Genomic DNA, 18,284 nt, shown 5'->3' with positions numbered 1-18,284 from the left:
GAGCTTGGCAGTGTGTCTGGGTGGCCACCATGTGAGAATTCCTCTTTGAAAACTTGCCTCCCTTTTCCCCAGGGCCATGGCAAAACAAAGCAGGTATAAGCAGATCACAGCTAAACGACTGAGGGCAGGTTCCTAATCTCTTCCATGCCTTGGTGTCCTCATTCTAACGAACCAGTGATAAAAATAGTACTCTTCTTAGAGGCTGTGGTAAGGATGAAATGAAATGATACTTGTAAAGATTTGGAGCAATGCCTGGCACTAGAAATCAATCAAGACATGTTGTTATTATTGAACGTGAAACGATCTCCACCAGGGACAGCTCTGACAAAAGTCAGAATTGTGATGCATTTTGCAAATGTAATCCACTTACGGCATCTTTTTAATTATTCATCCACCTTCAGGAGTTATTTATAGCTGATGCTGTGAGCACATCAGCTTTAAGTGCCGTCTCTTTTAACAAGGAGAAATCAGTACCGTTAGGTTAGCTGGGTATATTGGATGAGCTCAGCTTAGGTATTTTGGATACGCTTCCATTTGAGAATAACACTAACTGTTGAAGAGCTGGAAGTACCATGTTATTCTGACAAACACTGGGGGAAAACAGTGGACTAATCTGAGGTCCCCTGAACTGACCATTATTAATCACTGGAGACCTGGGCTGGTCTCAGGCACAGCAGTGAAATAGTGGGATTGTCTTTGATCACCCATTTCCCACATTCATCTGTTTAATGCCCTGAGTCCCTCTTCTGTGCCAGGTCCAGGGCTTAGTGCTAGGGACACAGAAGTGAGCAAGTTAAGTTTGGTCTCTGCCCTCACAGCATCGACAAGACAGGCAGGAAGACAGGCAATTCAAGAAGAATTAAAGTATGACCAGAAGAGGAAACCAAATTGCAAATAAACTACAAAAAGATGCTCAACCTCACTGATAGTTAAGGAAATAAGATTTAAAGCCCACTGAGACACTCTGTCCTACCGTATCATATTGGCAACAATTTTAACGTCTGACCATTCCAGATGTGGGGAGGATGTGGAGCAAGAGGAACTGTCTTTCGCTGCGGGTGGGTGCAGTTGACGACAGCCACTCTGGAGCACAACGTGGCCATAGCTGGTAAAGTTGGAGGTTCACATACCCTGTGACCCAGCAGTTCTACCCCCAGGCTTTCCACTCAAATATGCGTAGAGGGAGACATGTGAGAATGTTCCTAACAAGAGTGTGCACAATAGCAAACAATTGGAAACAATCTAGATGTCCGTCAACAAGTAATGCATAAATAAATATGGGCAAACCATAGAAAGCAATCTTACATACTGGTAAAAGTGAAAGAAGAGCTTTTGTTCACGTGTGAATATGGATATGGATGAATCCCACAATCATTATACGTGTTGAGGGAAAAAAAGCAAGTTTCAGAATCCATGAGCACATAAGATATAAAAACATGCAAAATGGGGCTTCCCTGGTGGCGCAGTGGTTGAGAATCCGCCTGCCAATGCAGGGAACATGGGTTCGAGCCCTGGTCTGGGAAGATCCCACATGCCGCGGAGAAACTAGGCCCGTGAGCCACAATTGCTGAGCCTGCGCGTCTGGAGCCTGTGCTCCGCAGCTGGAGAGGCCGCGATAATGAGAGGCCCGCGCACCGCGATGAAGAGTGGCCCCACTTGCCGCAACTAGAGAGAAAGCCCTCACAGAGACGAAGACCCAACACAGCCATAAATTAATTAATTAATTAAATAAAATAAGTATTTAAAAAAAAATGTCCTTTAAAAAAAAAAACATGCAAAATGCTATCATACAGTATATTGTTTAGAAATACATACATAATTAGTGAAGGGCAGAGAACCACATGGGGACGTCAAGCACCAAATTCAGGAAAGTGGTTACTTGACAGTGGGGAAAGGTGTGTGTGATGCAGAGGGGGTTGAGATTAGCCAGGGGTACACCAAGACTTCTGCTGTGTTGCATTTCTTAAGCAGGGTGGCGGGTCTTAAATATTTCATAACATGTTTAAATGAAATACAGGAGGATTGTGATTTTGAGAAAGGGAACAGTGAGAGCTGAGGGCACACGTAGCAGAGGCAGGTAAAGGAGTCAAGGAGGACTTCTCAGATTAGGTGACGTTTGCTCTAAGACACGAGTAGGAATTAAATAGATGGAGGGAGGAGGAAGTTTGTTCCAGGAAGAGAGAACAGTGTTTGGGAAGAGCCAGAGGTGAGAGAAAGTTTGGCAGAAGAATTGAAAGAAATGCTGTAGGGCTGGAGCATAGAGAGTGGGTGAGGAGTTCGTAACCCCATCCTAAGGGCAACAGGGAGTCAGAGTTTCAAGCAGGGAAGTGACAGGGTCAGATTTGTGTTCTGGAGGCTCTCTCCAGCCACACTGTGGAGAAGGGATTGGAGGAAGCAGAGGACTGGAGGCAGGGAGGCGAGCTGGGGCTGATTCAGAGCTGAGGGACATGCGGGGAGGAGAAGGAAGAGCCCTTGGGTAGGGTAGACACAGTAGAGGTATTTAGAAAACAAAATCAACATGCCTTCTCCCTTCCCCCTTCCCATAAAAACCAGTTCCTAGTAGCCTCTAAAAGTGGACATTTCAAAACAAAAACAAAAACCAAAAAACAAAAAAATGGGTGGATTAGACTGGATGGACTTCTGAGTCCTGAAGAATAGCTTTATCTACTAACTTTCTTTGACAGCTTTGAGTTAGGCAAACCTGGGTTTGAATCTCAGCCCTGTCACTTGCTGGCTGTGTTATACCGGGCAAGGCACTCAACAAGCCTCCGTTTTATCATCCATTAAATGGGGACAAAATTGCATTTCCTCTTACTGATAGAAAGAAATCATGAGTGTAAAATATGTAGTTCATCATCTGGGAGATAGTAAGCAACCAATAAATATTATCTACCTCCCCCCTATCCACAACCTTACCTGCCGTCTATCTTCTGGGTAGTTCTGCATAATGTGGAGGTACACCTACCTGTCCTCCTCTTGGCTGTACCTCCAGGCTCCTTGACTTGGAGGTCATTCTTCACTGAGCATTTTCAGGTGTAAGCTTCCACTTGTGAATCACAAGTCTGGAATTCTGCAGAGACCTAGCAGGACATGAGACCTGCATATCGCACAAGCCCTGGTGGGCTGGGCTCCTGACTGTGAACTTGGCTCCTGTTCCCTCACAGGTCCAAGTGGGTTCCTCTGGGTGACTATATCTCCTCCAACACGGATGAGTGCACGGCCACGCTGATGTACGCCGTGAACCTGAAGCAGTCTGGCACTGTTAACTTTGAATACTACTACCCAGACTCCAGCATCATCTTCGAGTTTTTTGTAAGCCCCTGGCTGAGGGGGAAGGTGGGAGGTAAAGACCCTCCGAGGCTCAGACTCATTTACAGGAATCACACGCATAGTCCTGCTTGGGAAGTTTTCACAGTTGTTTTCCCTCTGGAGAGAACTGTAGTCAAAGTGAGCTGAGGCTTCAAGAGGCAAAGAGAAAGGCAGAAGTCTTAGGACCCTGAGGGGAAGAGTAGATAGAGTCTGGGAGTTTCCTAGGTGTTCTGCCCTGTTCAGACATGAAAACAGCACGTAACAGCTCTGAGTTACGCATAATTTCTTTAGTGTCAACGTACTGACATTTTTTGTGTGTAACTAGCTCTTGCCATACTTCAAATCTCATGACTCTTGAGCTCAGTCCTTCTCCCATAAGAAGGGCCCTCTGGAGGGCTGGGGCATCATGGGGTAAGCAACTCATTTCCTTAGAAAGCTGAGAGACTCTGATCTCAAATTCCTGCTGCCTCAGGTTCAGAATGACCAGTGCCAGCCCAATGCAGATGACTCGAGGTGGATGAAAACCACAGAGAAAGGATGGGAATTCCACAGTGTGAGTATCAGAGCAGCCTTCTCCCTGGAGATTCCAGAAAAGGGACCAAGGGCCTTTCCTCCAAAGAGTGTTTCCTCCCCATCTGGGCCTCCACTCTTCTCTCCCTAGAGGGCAGTTGTCTGACAACATGAGGATGCTATAGCTTCTCTCCTCTTGAGTTGACATAATATGGATGTGAACTGACTCACTCCTCTGGCTTGACCCCAAGGACCAGCAGCTTTCCAGCTTTAAAGGGCCCACTCTTCTGGGGCTGGGGCATGGATAAATAGAACCAGAGAAGAATGAGGGAGTTTCAGCCACCCTGTTGTCAGGATCTTCAGGTCCCTTCATTGGTCTCAACATAGAAATGCTCACGGTATATGTGACTGAGGGAGAAGTGGGAGAGGGCATGAGAGGGTTGTAAGAGGAGCCTTAGAAGGAGAGAGGAGGGCTCCCCTGGTGGCGCAGTGGTTGAGAATCTGCCTGCCAATGCAGGGGACACGGGTTCAATCCCTGGTCCGGGAAGATTCCCACATGCCGCGGAGCAACTGAGCCCGTGCGCCACAACTACTGAGCCTGTGCGCCTAGAGCCCGTGCTGTGCAACAAGAGAAGCCACCGCAGTGAGAAGCCCGCACACCGCAACGAAGAGTAGCCCCTGCTCGCTGCAACTAGAGAAAGCCCGTACACAGCAACGAAGACCCGATGCAGCCAAAAATAAATAAATAAATAAATAAATTTTAAAAAAAAAGAAGGAGAGAGGAGCTGAGCCAAGCTGGGAGGAAGGGCAACGCTGAGGAAGTTGAGGGAGAGGAGCAGAAGAGGCACTGCCTTGCAGACTGCAAGGGGAGGGATCCCAACAGGAGGCTAATGCAATGGATTAGCAATACCTGTCTCTGTGACTGAACTAACTCCTCCTGTTTGTGTGGTTTTTAGGTCGAACTAAATCGAGGCAATAACGTCCTCTACTGGAGAACCACAGCTTTCTCAGTGTGGTCCAAAGTTTCTAAGCCTGTGCTGGTGAGAAACATCGCCATAACAGGTACGGAGAACGGAGAATGGGGTTGGGTCTGGGGTCTGACGCTGACTTCAGCAGGGAGGGTGTGGGTGGGTCCTCAGGGGGCTCAGTCTCTAGGCTCAGTTCTTGCTTTCCTATGTTGTTCTTCCTCCCTAGGAGTGGCCTACACTTCAGAATGCTTCCCCTGCAAACCAGGCACATACGCAGACCAGAAGGGCTCCTCTTGCTGCAAACTTTGCCCAGCTAACTCTTATTCCAATAAGGGAGAGACTTCTTGCCACCAGTGTGACCCTGACAAATATTCAGGTGATGTTTCTGAGGGCGGGAAGAGTTTGGTGGGGGGGTACCAACATATACACAGGGACAGACAGGAAGTGGAGCCATCCTTTTGGCTAAGCTGAAGACGATTCTTCTTAAGCCCTTGCTTTCTGGGCCCTGGAAGAGCCCAGCTAATCCACCAATCACTCTTGAAATGAAATCATTCAGTAAGTATTTATCGACCTCTACTATCTGCCAGGCCTTTACTCTAGGTGTTTGGAATACATCAGTGAAAAAAATAGACAAGGGTCCCTGTCTTCATGGAATTTACATTCTGGAATGTAAATGGAATATGTAATAACTATAATAACTAAATAATAAATATATAATAAATTATATAGTGTATTAGACAGCAAAAGTGCAGGGTACCATGGCAAAAAGCAAAAGCAGCTCAGAATTAGAGGAATTAGGAAAGCTATGGAAAGGGGTTGCAATTGTTTTTTAATGAAACCTTAATTAAGATTATAATTATAAATAATATATACAGTAGATAAAAGAGGTATAAATTTATACATTTTAATTTATAACAATTATCATCAAAGTTAATTTAGAAGAGCCATGAGGTCGTATTGTTACGCAAAACATTTTGAGAGCAAGAAGCTATAATCTTTTATCCAAAGCATCCATTGAATTCAAAGCAGGCCTTGTCAGGAAATCCAGGGTTCCTTGGAACACAGTTGGAAAACCACTGCTCTAAGCGAAAATAAGAGGACAGTGGGAAGCAGCTTATTTCTGCAGTCCTGGATAATTTCCTAAAACAGCCCAACTTGAGAAACGGGACCTGGTTATTTGAGAGGATCTCGGGAGCAGCAGGGCTCTTGTATAAGATGGGTAGTGTCCCCAGAGGGCCCTGTGCTTAGACAGTCCAATGACTGGCACAGCGACCAATCTCCAAGACAGGTTCTGAAACAAACAGGTAGGGAGAGAGAAAGAGTCCCCTCCCTTCCCCTGCAAATGCCCATAACTATTCCATTTTTCCTTTTTTACACAGAACTGTATACAAACCCGGCTCAAGGTCCTCTCTTAATCAGACACCCCCATCCCTACACAGACACACCCACCCTTCTTCACACAGGTGTCACAGTATGTGTTTGCTCAGCCAAGACCCACCACTGACCTTGTGAGCTCCTTATTTCTACACCATTCCTAATATAGAAGTTCTATTTATCTACACAGATCTTGCCAAATGAGTGTAGCTTTCAGCAAGAACAGAGATTTTTAGATCTTGGGGGAAGTTTTTACCTATAAGTCTAAATTCCTGTTTTTCCACTTGAATTTCATATTCCTCTTCCCTGCTCTATCAATAGCAGCCTTTGTTAGTCTTTTTCTCCAGCTCCCTTTCCAGCCCCACTGTGGTACAGGGTTTAAATGGCAAGGTGGTTCTAGAAGAACTGCTTACAGAGTGTTTTGATCAATGCTATGTAAATTGATTTCTATCCAGAGAGTGGTTATGAAGGTATTAGTTTGGGAGTCTGAATTCTTGGAGTCCATTCTCCTTTTGCCACTGATTTCTCCATCCACCTCTTTAAATGGAAAGTGAGATTTTACTATGAAGAATATGTTCAGCTTGGGATACAAAGAGTATCACATTTCTTTGGGACTTGATTGTTCCAGAATACAGGGTCAGTGGGAGACTGGGAAAATGCAGAGAGAGTCTGATGAGAGCCTATGATGTAATGTACACAAAGGGAGTGGCAGGAGGCCCTGTGACCATTTAGTCATTCATTTGTAAATATATTCTGAGTGGCCACTGGGTGCCAGGGCTTGGGCTTGATGCTAGGGTTACAGCTGGTGCTGCCCTCCAGCTTATGTCAAAAGTGGAAATGTGGTTATAGAAACTCCAAGTGTAATAACTCCACGGTACAGGAGGTGCTAGGATAGGAGTACTAAGTGTAATGTGCGGTGGAAGCAAAAGAGGGAAGTGGTCAGTCCTCTCTGGTGAGGGAGGAAAGGCTGCACTAGCTGTGGTCTTGAAAGATAAGCTATCTTGAAAGATGAGTTGGTGATTTGATGGGGACAGGATATTCTGGAAGAAGTGTGAGCCAAGGCCAGAAGGCTCAGGGATCCAGGAGTAACTCAGCACTGCTGCAGCTTACTTAGAGAGAATAAGCATCCAAGGCTAGGAGGTGGGCAGGGAACAGGTTAGGGTTAAACCCTTCTGTGCCATTGCTATGGAATTGGGATTTGATCCTATCAGCGTTTGAAGCCATTAAAGAATTTAAAACTGAGAATGACATGATCTGGCTTGTGCCTTTGAAAGACCATTTTGGTTGCCATTTGGAAAATGGATGAGGAAAGGAAGAGCTGGAGGCAGAAGCTACAGTCAGAAGATTTTGCCTCAGGTGCCATTGCCCGTATCCAGGACCTAGACTAATGAGGAGCTGATGCGCATGTGGATGTCAGGGACAAAGGCTTGACTGAAAGCATCTTTCTCACTGAGAGATTAAATTTGATCATTAGAATTTATTCCTTTGTGTTATGTTTAATATTAGGGATTCATTTCCTAATAGAACAGCACAGGGTTTAAGGGCATGGACTCCAGAACAAAATCACTGTGGTTCAAATACTTGCTCCACCACTTCCTAGCTGCGCCACCTTGGGCAAGTCACTTGTCTGTGCCTCAGTTTTCTCATTTCTAGAATGGGAATGACAATAATTGTGTGTACCTCATAGCATCATTGTGTGCACTGATTAAAACAGGTAAAGATTTAGAACAGTGTCTGGCATGTAGTAAGCACTAATTTTATTTATTCATTTACATTAAGGCCTGTCCCAGCAGTCTTCTAGTGGTGTAAAACAACTCTGGGCATAGGTAACAATAATAAGTCACTTGTACAGTACTTTACAGTTCACAAAACATTTTCTCATTACTCATAGCATAGTGCAGGGGTGATTTCCCCATTTACAAATGAATTAGGAGAAGCTCAGAGAGGTTAAGGGTTTTGCGCAGAGTCTGTGGTGGTGTTGGAGCTGGGCATTGGGTTCATTAGGTACTTAAATCTTCAGGGGAAATGTTTTCCTTGGATAAAAAGGATCAGAACGAGAAGCCTGTATTTCCGGAGGCAGGGGGAAGATACGGAAAGGAGGAGGAAGGTGCAGAAAGAGCAGGTGGAGCCCCCAAGATAAACTTTATCTTCATACAGTTTTACCCAGGGCCAGTCCTACAGGAATCACTTTTCATTTTCTCAACAAATATCTAGGCCAATCCTTCAAACATGACTAGTCTCCAGCTTCAACACCTTGATGAAACCTGAGCTGGGAAAGTGAGGTCTGGCTCAGCATTTGCGTTAATCATTTATTGAAACCAGTTTAGAAGTTGTCATTGTGTAAACAGCTGGACCCTTTTTGCTGAAACCCGGAGCTGGGGTGTCAGGTTGAACAAATATTTGACAAGCAGAGAAAGGTCCTTGCGTGGAATGCACTTTCTAACACGTAACTTGCAATTTGCTACATCTAATATGCAAGGGCCTGGGAACTGGCTTATTTTCAGCATCTCCCCCCAAATTTCTCCTGGCCAAGTCTGTCAAAACCAGGAGTCCCTGGATCCCTCTATGTTGAAATAGGCCTTTGTCTGTTAACCAAGTAAATGAGCTGAGAAGACCCCAGCTGTTTCTCAGCCAGTAGTTCCCTCTTGCCCAGGCTAATTAAGATGGGGACAGAAGAGGCATGGAAATGTGTGATTGAGGGAACTCCCCAGTGCAGGCCAACAAGGCGGTAACTAGGAGATTCTCCGATCTAGCAACTCATTTGGTGCCTTGGGAAGAAGAAGGGACCAGTTGAGAAATAAGCCTTAACTGGAAGAGAAAGGAGACTTTTAATCCTTACTAAAAATCCCATGATAGTTACCAAATAAAAATAATTCCCACAAACCCAGGCGATAATAATTACCAGCACTTAGCAAATTCTTACTTACAATGTGTCAGGTATGTGCTGGCTCCAGTAAGTAGATATTATTATTCCTGCTCTACAGGTGAGAGCACAAAGGCTCAGAGAGGTTAAGTAACTTGCTGAAAGTGACACAGCTACTAAATGATTAAGCAGGATCCAAACCCAGATCTGTCTGACTTAAAAATCTCATTCCATTCTACCAAACTGCCTGTCAGGTAATAGAGAGAGAGAAGCGGTCTCACCATTATCACCTGCTTACCTGCAGGTAACACAGTAGTCATATTAGAAATAGTGGTGACAGTAATAGTAAGCAGTGTTGTACTGGCACTCTGTAAAGCAGTGGTTTTTATTCTGGAGAAAGTAAATCTCCTGGAAATTAAAAAAAATTATTTGCATGAAGTATGTATATTTTTCAGGATACAGGAAACAGGTCTTTTTTTCAAATTCTCAAAATGGTTTGTAATTCAAAAAAGGTGAAATCCATTGCTTTAAAGAGGGATTCATTGAAATAGTTCTTGCTATCCAGGGGTTCATAGGGTTAAAGCAGAACTAACCTAGATATAAGAAGAATATACAGAGGGACTTCCCTGGTGGCGCAGTGGATAAGACTCCACACTCCCAATGCAGGGGGCCTGGGTTCGATCCCTGGTGGGGGAACTAGATCCCACATGCATGCCGCAACTACGAGTTCTCATGCTGCAACTACGAGTTCTCATGCCGCAACTACGAGTTCTCATGCCGTTAACTACGAGTTTGCATTCCACAACTAAGAAGCCCGCATGCGGCAACTAAACGTGCCGCAACTAAGACCTGGCGCAGCCTAAATAAATAAATATTAAAAAAAAAAAGAATATACAGAGAGTAAAGTAAATAAAATGATAATAACATTTTTCATTAAGTTCAGGTCAAGGCTTAGAGATAGTGCTGTGAGGCCTGGGGGTGGGGAAAGTGGAAAGAGTTGGATTAAATCGTCGCCTTATTTGCATAGGATCGTTGCATGGAGAAGGGGAAATACAGAGGTGGAAGGCCTTCATTCTAGGCATATATTAAGAGACAATTCAGAGACAGAATTGGAGTAAGAGGATGAAGCACTGTCCTAAGCTTTCCTGTGTTTTGCTTCAACCCTTCAGGAGTAGAAAAACCACCTGCACAGTCAGGGTTCTGAGGCACCTGGAAGATGGCGAGTTCCAGGGAATTTGTGGTAAACCTGCAAAATGCTCCTTCTAGCTACCTCCCTCCTTGCTGGTCCTTTGGCCAGTCCACCTCTTCATGCCCTGCTCCACAGGGCAGGCCCAGTGCTTTCTCATCAGCACCAGGGAGAGGCGCAAAGGGTGTATCTGAGCAGGGCTTTAGGGACCGAAAATGATGCCGCTCAGGCAAAGGGAAGGTGGGTGTGCAGGATTGTCTACTTTCTGCAGTGTCTGTGTTGTGCCTCACCCCGAGGTCTTGGGCATTATAGCATCGTGAGCAAGTGGTCAAGAGCTCTGCTTTTTTAACTTCATATATTTGTCCTTGCGTCTGCCATTTAGAAAAAGGATCCTCCACCTGCAGAGTGCGGCCAGCCTGCACAGACAAAGATTACTTCTACACTCACACGGCCTGTGATGCCAGTGGAGAGGTGGGTAGCACGGTCACGGGGCCCCTTTGCCTGCTTCTTGGGCTTTGCCAGGTTCAGACCTCCAGCGGCCAGTGAAGCTGGCACCCAAGAAAACCCCACCGACCTCTGCAGTGACCCTGGGGCCAGTGGGGAAGCAAAACGAGATGACCTCATTTATTTTCAGGTCAGAAGCTGTTTTTGCCACATTTGTTCCGCTGCTTATTCACATATGCTCTGTTTCAAAAAACACCTTCATTTTCTTTTCCTTGGTTTCTTCCATTTGCTTCACCCCCTGGGCAATGGCTGCCTGTCCACGCATACTTATTTCTTCACGGAACTCATCAGACTTGTCCCCTCGGCGCTGCTCTTGTGGGCTGGCAAAGGGGATGATTCCTACTTCCTGGCTCACTGGAGAATGGCCTGACTTGTTGCATCTCTGCTGGCTCCCTCTTTCCCCCGAGGCTTTCTGCCTCAGAAAGACGTTCCTTTGTAGTCTGCTCTGCCATTGAGTCAACAGGCATTTTTTGAGTTATCAGCTGTTGTGCCTGGCACTGTGCTCCAGCTGGGGAATCAGAGACGAGCAGGACGGGCTCCTGCCCTCAGAGGCTCCCTGTCCTGTGGGGGAGGGCAGGGACAAGGAAGATGGGCCTGACGGTGTGCAGGGCACTGGGGGAGCCCAGAAGAGGAGTGACCAGGACAGAGGGTGGCAGGCAGGGAAGGTGTTTCAGAGGAGGCCATTTGTTCACATGTACAACCAGCCACTGTGCTGGGCGCTAGGTGTGCAGCAGCTCACAAAACCAAGGGAACATCTACTCTCATGGAGCTTAATTCTTGTTGTGGAGCAAGTGGAGGGAGAGACAACAGACAGACAACAAATGGGTGTATGATAACACTTCAGATGGTAGTAAGGGGTAGGAAGAAAAACATAAAACAGGATTGGGAGATAAAGAATGACAGAGCTATTTTAGAGAGGGTAAGGATGACCTCTCTGAGAAGGTGACATTTGAGCAGAGACCTGAGTGAGGTGAAGGGGAGCTCTCCAGGCAGGGGGCACGCAGCAGGTGTAGAGGGGGCAGGTGTGTGCCTGATGACTTCAAGGAACAACAGGAAATGAGCAGGGATGGCTCAAGGGCACAAGTGGAGGGATCTGTCTCAGATTAGACATTCTGAATGGACTGCCTATATCCCTAAATCAGAGCCTCTCAAGAAATAGGAGTGGGGAACTCTGCATCATTCAGCACTAAGCATATGCTCGGCTATTAGGATGTATAAATGTTTCCTGGCTGGCTGGCTGGCCGAATCCTCTTTTTGCTAATTAAGCGAGGGATAAAGTCCAGTCCTTTACGGTGATTGTTTCTATAGTCATCTCTTACTGACCAACCCCCCCACCCCCCGCCCCGCACTGCCCCACCCCACCCTCATGTTTGGAACAAAATCCCCTTCCCTAGCAGCCAGGCGAAATGATACATCTTGTCAGTTGCACCTTAGACCCAGTTCTATAGTGTCTGGTGTTCTGCATGACCTTGTAAAAATTATTGTCATTTTCTTGGCCTCAGTTGACCCACTAATTAAATGAGGACAATCCGGCTCCTCTTCTCCCTCCAGGGCATAACATGTGGCCGATTGTGGCTGTCTTTGCTTCCTTCTGCCCCACTCTTTCCCCTCCCGGCTTAGACCAAGGCATTCTAGATCCGTAGTGTGCTCTGATGCCTGCAAGCCTGGGTGTCTGCCCTCCCCTGATCACCTTGAGGGTCTTTAAGTGCTGAGTGGGGCCAGAGTCAGTGCTCCCACCTTGCAGCCCCGCCAAAGCACAGCTCAGGGAGGAGCCCTGGAGTATTCATGGTAAGTAGTGCACAGGAATATGCAGTCACCAGGAGTGCTTTACAGAAGTCTCAGCCCTCAGGCCCACACTGGTTCTGCTCGGGATTTTGTTTTCTAAGCTGTATTTTAAAATCAAGGGACTCCTATTATTGCCTTTATGGCCTTTGCTGTGCCTCAGGGCTTTCTCAGGGACCAGGATGGCCGATCCACTGGGGCTGCTGTGTGTGCTGCTCCAAGAGATGGCCTCAATCAGTCTACCAGCTCCCCAGACCTTTCTCTCTATGAGACTCAAGGAGACAAGCCAGGTGAGATAAGGTTAGAGCACTAGTCCAGGTCTCTGGTCACTGGCTGCTCTTCACAGGGAGAAAGGCTGAGCTGGGCAGGGAGAAGAGTTGTCTGTCTCAGGGCTCACCTTCAATGAAGGCAGCATGGGACCCTTTTAAGACCCTGTCATTTCTTATCCTTAATAAAATGGACCGATGCTTTATTCACCCACTTTTTCACATGTATGGTATGCTACACAGAGCATTTGCATCATCACCTCAATGCAATCCTTCTGTTTCTGACTTGCCCGAGGGCCACACGGGAAGCTTGACACTGCCCAACCTCACCCCTGATTCACCGAGACCTCCTGTAATTCATCTCCTCTTCTCTATCCAATTTCTCCATCAAAAGACTAGGGACGACCCTAGTAAGTGACAGATACAATGCTCTCTTGTCCACTGACTTGGTGGCTGACCGTTCCTCTTGCCTTTTTCCCCTGGTTTTTTTGAGATATAACTGACACATAACATTGTGTAAGTTTAAGGTGTACAATGTATTGATTTTATACACTTACATACTGCAAGATGATGACCACCATAGAGCTAGCTAACAGCTCCATCAGGTCACATAATTACCATTTCTTTTCTGTGGTGAGAATGTTTACTATCTACTCTCTTAGCAGCTCTCAAGTATATAATACAGTATTATTAACTCTAATCACCTGTACCTTAGATACCCAGAACTTACTGATCTTATAACTGGAAGTTTGTGTTCTTTAACCAACGTCGTTCCTCTTGCCTGGATGTCCCAGAGAACGTAGAGTCCATACCCCCATGGGGATTGTTATTATGTGCTTGGTGCCCTTGCTAGACGGTGAGCTCCTTGAGGGCAGGGGCCATGTCATTCATCTCTGAGTCACATAGATGTATTAGACTTGCTATAGATGCCTACTGAATAAGTGAAAAAGCAAAGACAACACTTGGAAGACAAATTGGGACACCTCAGCCATCCTCTCTTCCCCCCAGGGGTTACATAAGCCACCTCTACTCCATGCCTTTTTGTGTTCTGGGATTTTCACCAGCTGCTTTTCCTGTGACATTGGTAGTAATAAGATTCTACACTGGAATCAGAGCTTTCTCTGGAGGCAACTGGTCCCCCCATTCCATCCGACACACAAGTCCTCATTAGGTCTATCCCTCTTCATCCAGTCAACATTCATTCAGCAGGTATTTATTGAGCACGACCATGTGCCAGGCACTAGGCGACGGGACTGGAATATATCGGTGACCAAAACAAAGTGCCCCACCGTGGTGGAGCTTTCATTGGAGCCCAGAATCCCCCCACTCTCAAGGTAAATTCCTGAAGATGTGCTAATCCCACACAGGCAGGCTGAGTCATGCTTTGTTTCTGCAGACACAGCTCATGTACAAATGGGCCCAGCCGAAAATCTGCAGTGAGGATCTGGAGGGGGCAGTGAAGCTGCCCGCCTCTGGCATGAAGACCCGCTGCCCACCCTGCAACCCTGGTTTCTTCAAGACCAACAGCAGCACCTGCGAGCCCTGCCCTTATGGCTCTTATTCCAATGGCTCCGGTAACCCCTCCCCCCGCCCCAATCCCTGCCTCGCGTCCATTCCCACACCACCCACATGGGTGGGCCATGTGGGCACTCCCAGTGTCAGCTGAACACAGGCTCTGTCCTTTCAAGGGAGGCAGGGAGGGCCAGGCCACCTCTGAGGGCTATGTTCAGGAGAAGAGTGGTCAGGGTGGGCCCTGTCTGTAGGTCCAAGTCATACTTGAGAACTGCCGGCCTTCCTCCTCATTCCAACTTTGAATGGGACTCAGGCCTGAAGGGACCCAATCCTCACATCAGAGGCTTCCAGCATGTGGCGGGGACGCTACCTAGAAGGTTTAGGGAGCTGGGATGGCCACACTGACACAACCAGAATTTGTAAGCCACTCTGCAAAAAAGGAGTTGGGGGGATTTGTATACCTATTAATGTGAAGGCATTTGAGGATAACAATGTGACAAATAATATTAACGATATGTATCAGGCCAGAGGATATGTTTAGGCTTTAAAATGAATAATTTGACGGGTCAGTAGCCTAATTGGAATATGAGAATGAAGGGTCAGTGTTTACACCCTGAGTTTGTTAAATACATTGTCAGAATGCTTTCGAGTCAGCTTGATGTCACTGTGCAACGGTGCTCAGCACCACTCTTGTTGGGCTGCCCACCCCTGTTGCCACTTGTCTGTGTGACAGCAGCTCCAGTAAGGGTGGCTGTGGCCTTCCTGCTGAATGCGTGGATCTTACGGCTTCCCCAGATTGTAGCCACTGCCCAGCGGGGACCGAACCTGCCGTGGGATTCGAATACAAATGGTGGAACACGCTGCCCACGAACATGGAAACGACCGTCCTCAGTGGGATCAACTTTGAGTACAAGGGCATGACAGGTAACTGCCTCCCTCCTGACTGTGAGCTTTCAGCTCGCTGCACTGCCACAGGGGCTCTTCCCACCTCACGTTTCTTCATAGTAGGGATGTCTGGAGAAAAATGAGCTAATCATGCCATGCAATCCCTTGCATGCTCCACTGCCCATGGACAATAATATATATTCTGCCAAGCCTCTGTTTTAGAGACAGAAACAGAACTAGAAACAATGTGTACACACTCCAAAGGCCGTGTGCTCTGAGAGTTTCAGAGACTTTGACCAAAGTAGCCAGACAAGTAACATGGTTTGTTTGGCGGTGATTCTGAACGCCTCAAAGGATGGTGTTATCTCTCTTCCAGAGTGTCATCTGGGTGCACATTTGCCCTGCACCCAAGACCACTGGGCATTAACTCTTCCCTCTCCTTTTCCAGGCTGGGAGGTGGCTGGTGATCACATTTATACAGCTGTTGGAGCCTCAGACAATGACTTCATGATTCTCACTCTGGTTGTGCCAGGATTTAGGTGAGGAGTACAAAGCTAAAGGGAAGCCCACACCACCCTTGGCCACATCCAAGTCCCACATAGCTAGGAGTGTTGTAGAGGAGAGGGCTTCTGGCTGGTGGAAGTGTCAGTTCAGAACAGAGGAGACCATGGTTGTGGTCTGATAAAGTTAACCTGAATGCTAACACTCATTCTTAGTTGCTGCCCATGCTGATTACCTACTGCTCTCTCATCCCGTCTAGCTTCTCCCATCATTTGGCCACATGCTACTTGAATTCCTCCTCCTCACAGCATCAGATAAGATTTTAAAAACCTGTAAAAAATAGGGCCAGAAGTGCCCATAGACAGTTCATCTTTATTTGGGGCAAGAAGATTGGGAGGGATTATTCTTGTCATATTTATCCCCATATCCCAAGAAGACCTAGGATAATAAGCAATTTGTTTGCCATTAAAAAAAATACAGGCAGGGTGGTACGGTGCAAAGAACACGGGACTGGAAGATAGGGCACTTGAGCTTTGCCAACCTACCGGCTAGGTGAACTTGGGAAAGCCATTGTGCCCCTATAGGCTTTAGGCTCCTTGTCTGTAAAACAAGAGGGATTGACAGTCTGTGATTTTGGACTAACTCAGATGGAGATGATTCTTCTAGCCCATCGGTTAGCACCACTGTGTAGGGAGGAGCTGGGAACTGGAGGTCCTCAGAATTCAAGCAAATGGCCAAAGCCAAAAGAAAAGCCATAAATGGATTTCCAAAGCCAAAGTGAACTCTTCTGCCTATATGTGCTTTAGAGGTCAGGGGGAACCACTGAATCGGCGTCCCGGTTGCAAATTTGGCTTCTCCATTCCCTCCTTCAAGCTCCCTCCTTTCCATCCCTGGCACAGTGCTCAGCCACAGCGGTTGCTCAAAAGGTTTCCCTTCCCTTAATTTACATTACTCAGAGCCGAACAGCTATATCCCATGTTTATGAGGTAAGCAAACTTTTTAGACTTTTGGGAGGTAACGCTCCCCAAAGTACTTTTCAATTTGCAAATATGATTATAGCAGTAAAGCACTTCCTCACCCCACTCATCGCCCCCGCCATCCCCACCCATCGGGCATGGCTGTCTCTTTCTCCAAAGAAGGACCAGCCTGAGAACCTTGTTAAAGAAACAAGTTGAAGTACCTGCTAATTCGATCCAGGCAAAACCCCCACTATCCCTGGAAGAGAGATGCTGAGCGAATGCAGACAATTGACATCTTATGATAGTGGTGCTTCTCAAACTTTAACGTGCATATGAATCACCTGGGAATCATGTTAATGCACAGATTCTGATTCAGTGGGTCTGGAGACCACACTCTGCTTGTGAGGCTATACAGCATTTTACAAAGCACTTCCACATCTGTTATGCCTTCGGATCTTACCACAATGATGGGAGGTAAATAAGAAAGATTATTACCTCTGTTTTACAGATGAGGAAACTACAGTTTGTCTAGGTCAAGTTCACACAGCTAGGGTGGCCGAATTGGACTTAGTCCATGCTCTTTCCAACATACTCAGAACTTAATCCTGTCCCCCAGCAGACCCTTTGCTGCCATCTGGGCTCTTCAATTAGCACTGTCTGTCTCTGGAACCGACTTTTGATTTCTGCCCCACAGACCTCCACAGTCAGTGATGGCAGACACAGAGAATAAAGAGGTGGCCAGGATCACGTTTGTCTTTGAGACCATCTGTTCTGTGAACTGCGAGCTCTACTTCATGGTGGTACGTTTTCCTTTCTTTGCCTGCTTTGGGGCTTCCAGGGACTATTGGGAGGGTTGGCCCCTCTGCCCTGTCGGGGTATCAACATAACTGACACCCTTGCTTACGGTGATTTCGCAGAGGAAGGGCCTGACTGTCTGTCAGGGACTGCACCGTTTAATATGGGTCTAACCCACTGTGATGGCCCCCAGGATGGCAGCGGTATGGGCATCCTCTCCCCACCAGCCACCCAGCCATCATGCCTTCTTCACTTCTCTGTCTTGGGTTCAGGGTATGAATTCTAGGACCAACAGTCCCGTGGAGACGTGGAGAGGTTCCAAAGGCAAACAGTCCTATACCTACATCATTGAGGAGAACGCTACCATGAGCTTCACCTGGGCCTTCCAGAGAACCACTTTTCATGAGACAGTAAGCTTACTGACCTTACTCAGATGCTCAGCGCCCAGAAGAGACCTCTGAACCTGGAAGGAGTCCTGCATTAGCTTAAGTATGAGGTTGGGCTTCAGAATCCAGGGATTAGAAGACTCCTACGGAGTCAAGCAAAGAACGCCTATTCCAGCCCCTGAGGAGCACCTAGCCTTGTCCAAATGACTTCCAGGGGAAAATGACACTGTAAACTCCTAAAATGACCTGTCCCTCCTCAGCAGAACTGCCCTGAGGACACGTGTGGTTCCTGACCTGGTATACCCTGTTCAGTCCTGCCCTTGTTTTTAATAATAATAACTCCGGTTTTGTTGTATTTTCTTAACTCAAAATAATGTAGGTTCATTGCAAGAAAACTTAAAAGATAGAAGTAAGCAAAAAGAAGAAAATCCCCCATAATCCTACTACCCAGAGATAACCCAGTTAACATATGAAGTACCTCCTA

At 46.8% G+C, this 18,284-nt stretch overlaps 1 protein-coding gene across 2 annotated transcripts in view; it reads left to right on the top strand.

Annotated features, from left to right (window-relative positions):
* Positions 1-18,284, top strand: part of ELAPOR1 (endosome-lysosome associated apoptosis and autophagy regulator 1) — a 71,616-nt gene that overhangs the window by 41,868 nt on the left and 11,464 nt on the right. Inside the window, exons 4-13 of one of the 2 annotated variants that reach the window (XM_082383276.1) lie at positions 3,165-3,312; positions 3,782-3,862; positions 4,776-4,881; positions 5,014-5,163; positions 10,593-10,681; positions 14,159-14,336; positions 15,070-15,198; positions 15,608-15,698; positions 17,314-17,419; positions 17,687-17,824. In XM_082383276.1, coding sequence (XP_082239402.1) covers positions 3,165-3,312; positions 3,782-3,862; positions 4,776-4,881; positions 5,014-5,163; positions 10,593-10,681; positions 14,159-14,336; positions 15,070-15,198; positions 15,608-15,698; positions 17,314-17,419; positions 17,687-17,824 — 1,216 coding nt within the window. The remainder of the gene's footprint in view (positions 1-3,164; positions 3,313-3,781; positions 3,863-4,775; positions 4,882-5,013; positions 5,164-10,592; positions 10,682-14,158; positions 14,337-15,069; positions 15,199-15,607; positions 15,699-17,313; positions 17,420-17,686; positions 17,825-18,284) is intronic. The other variant, XM_082383277.1, reaches the window with a different exon arrangement.

Source organism: Balaenoptera borealis (assembly GCF_965194805.1).
Source record: "Balaenoptera borealis genome assembly, chromosome: 1".
NCBI classification, from domain to species: Eukaryota; Metazoa; Chordata; class Mammalia; order Artiodactyla; family Balaenopteridae; genus Balaenoptera; species Balaenoptera borealis.
The sequence above is the reverse complement of the archived record's forward strand: the minus strand, read 5'-3'. Positions and strand labels throughout refer to the sequence as shown.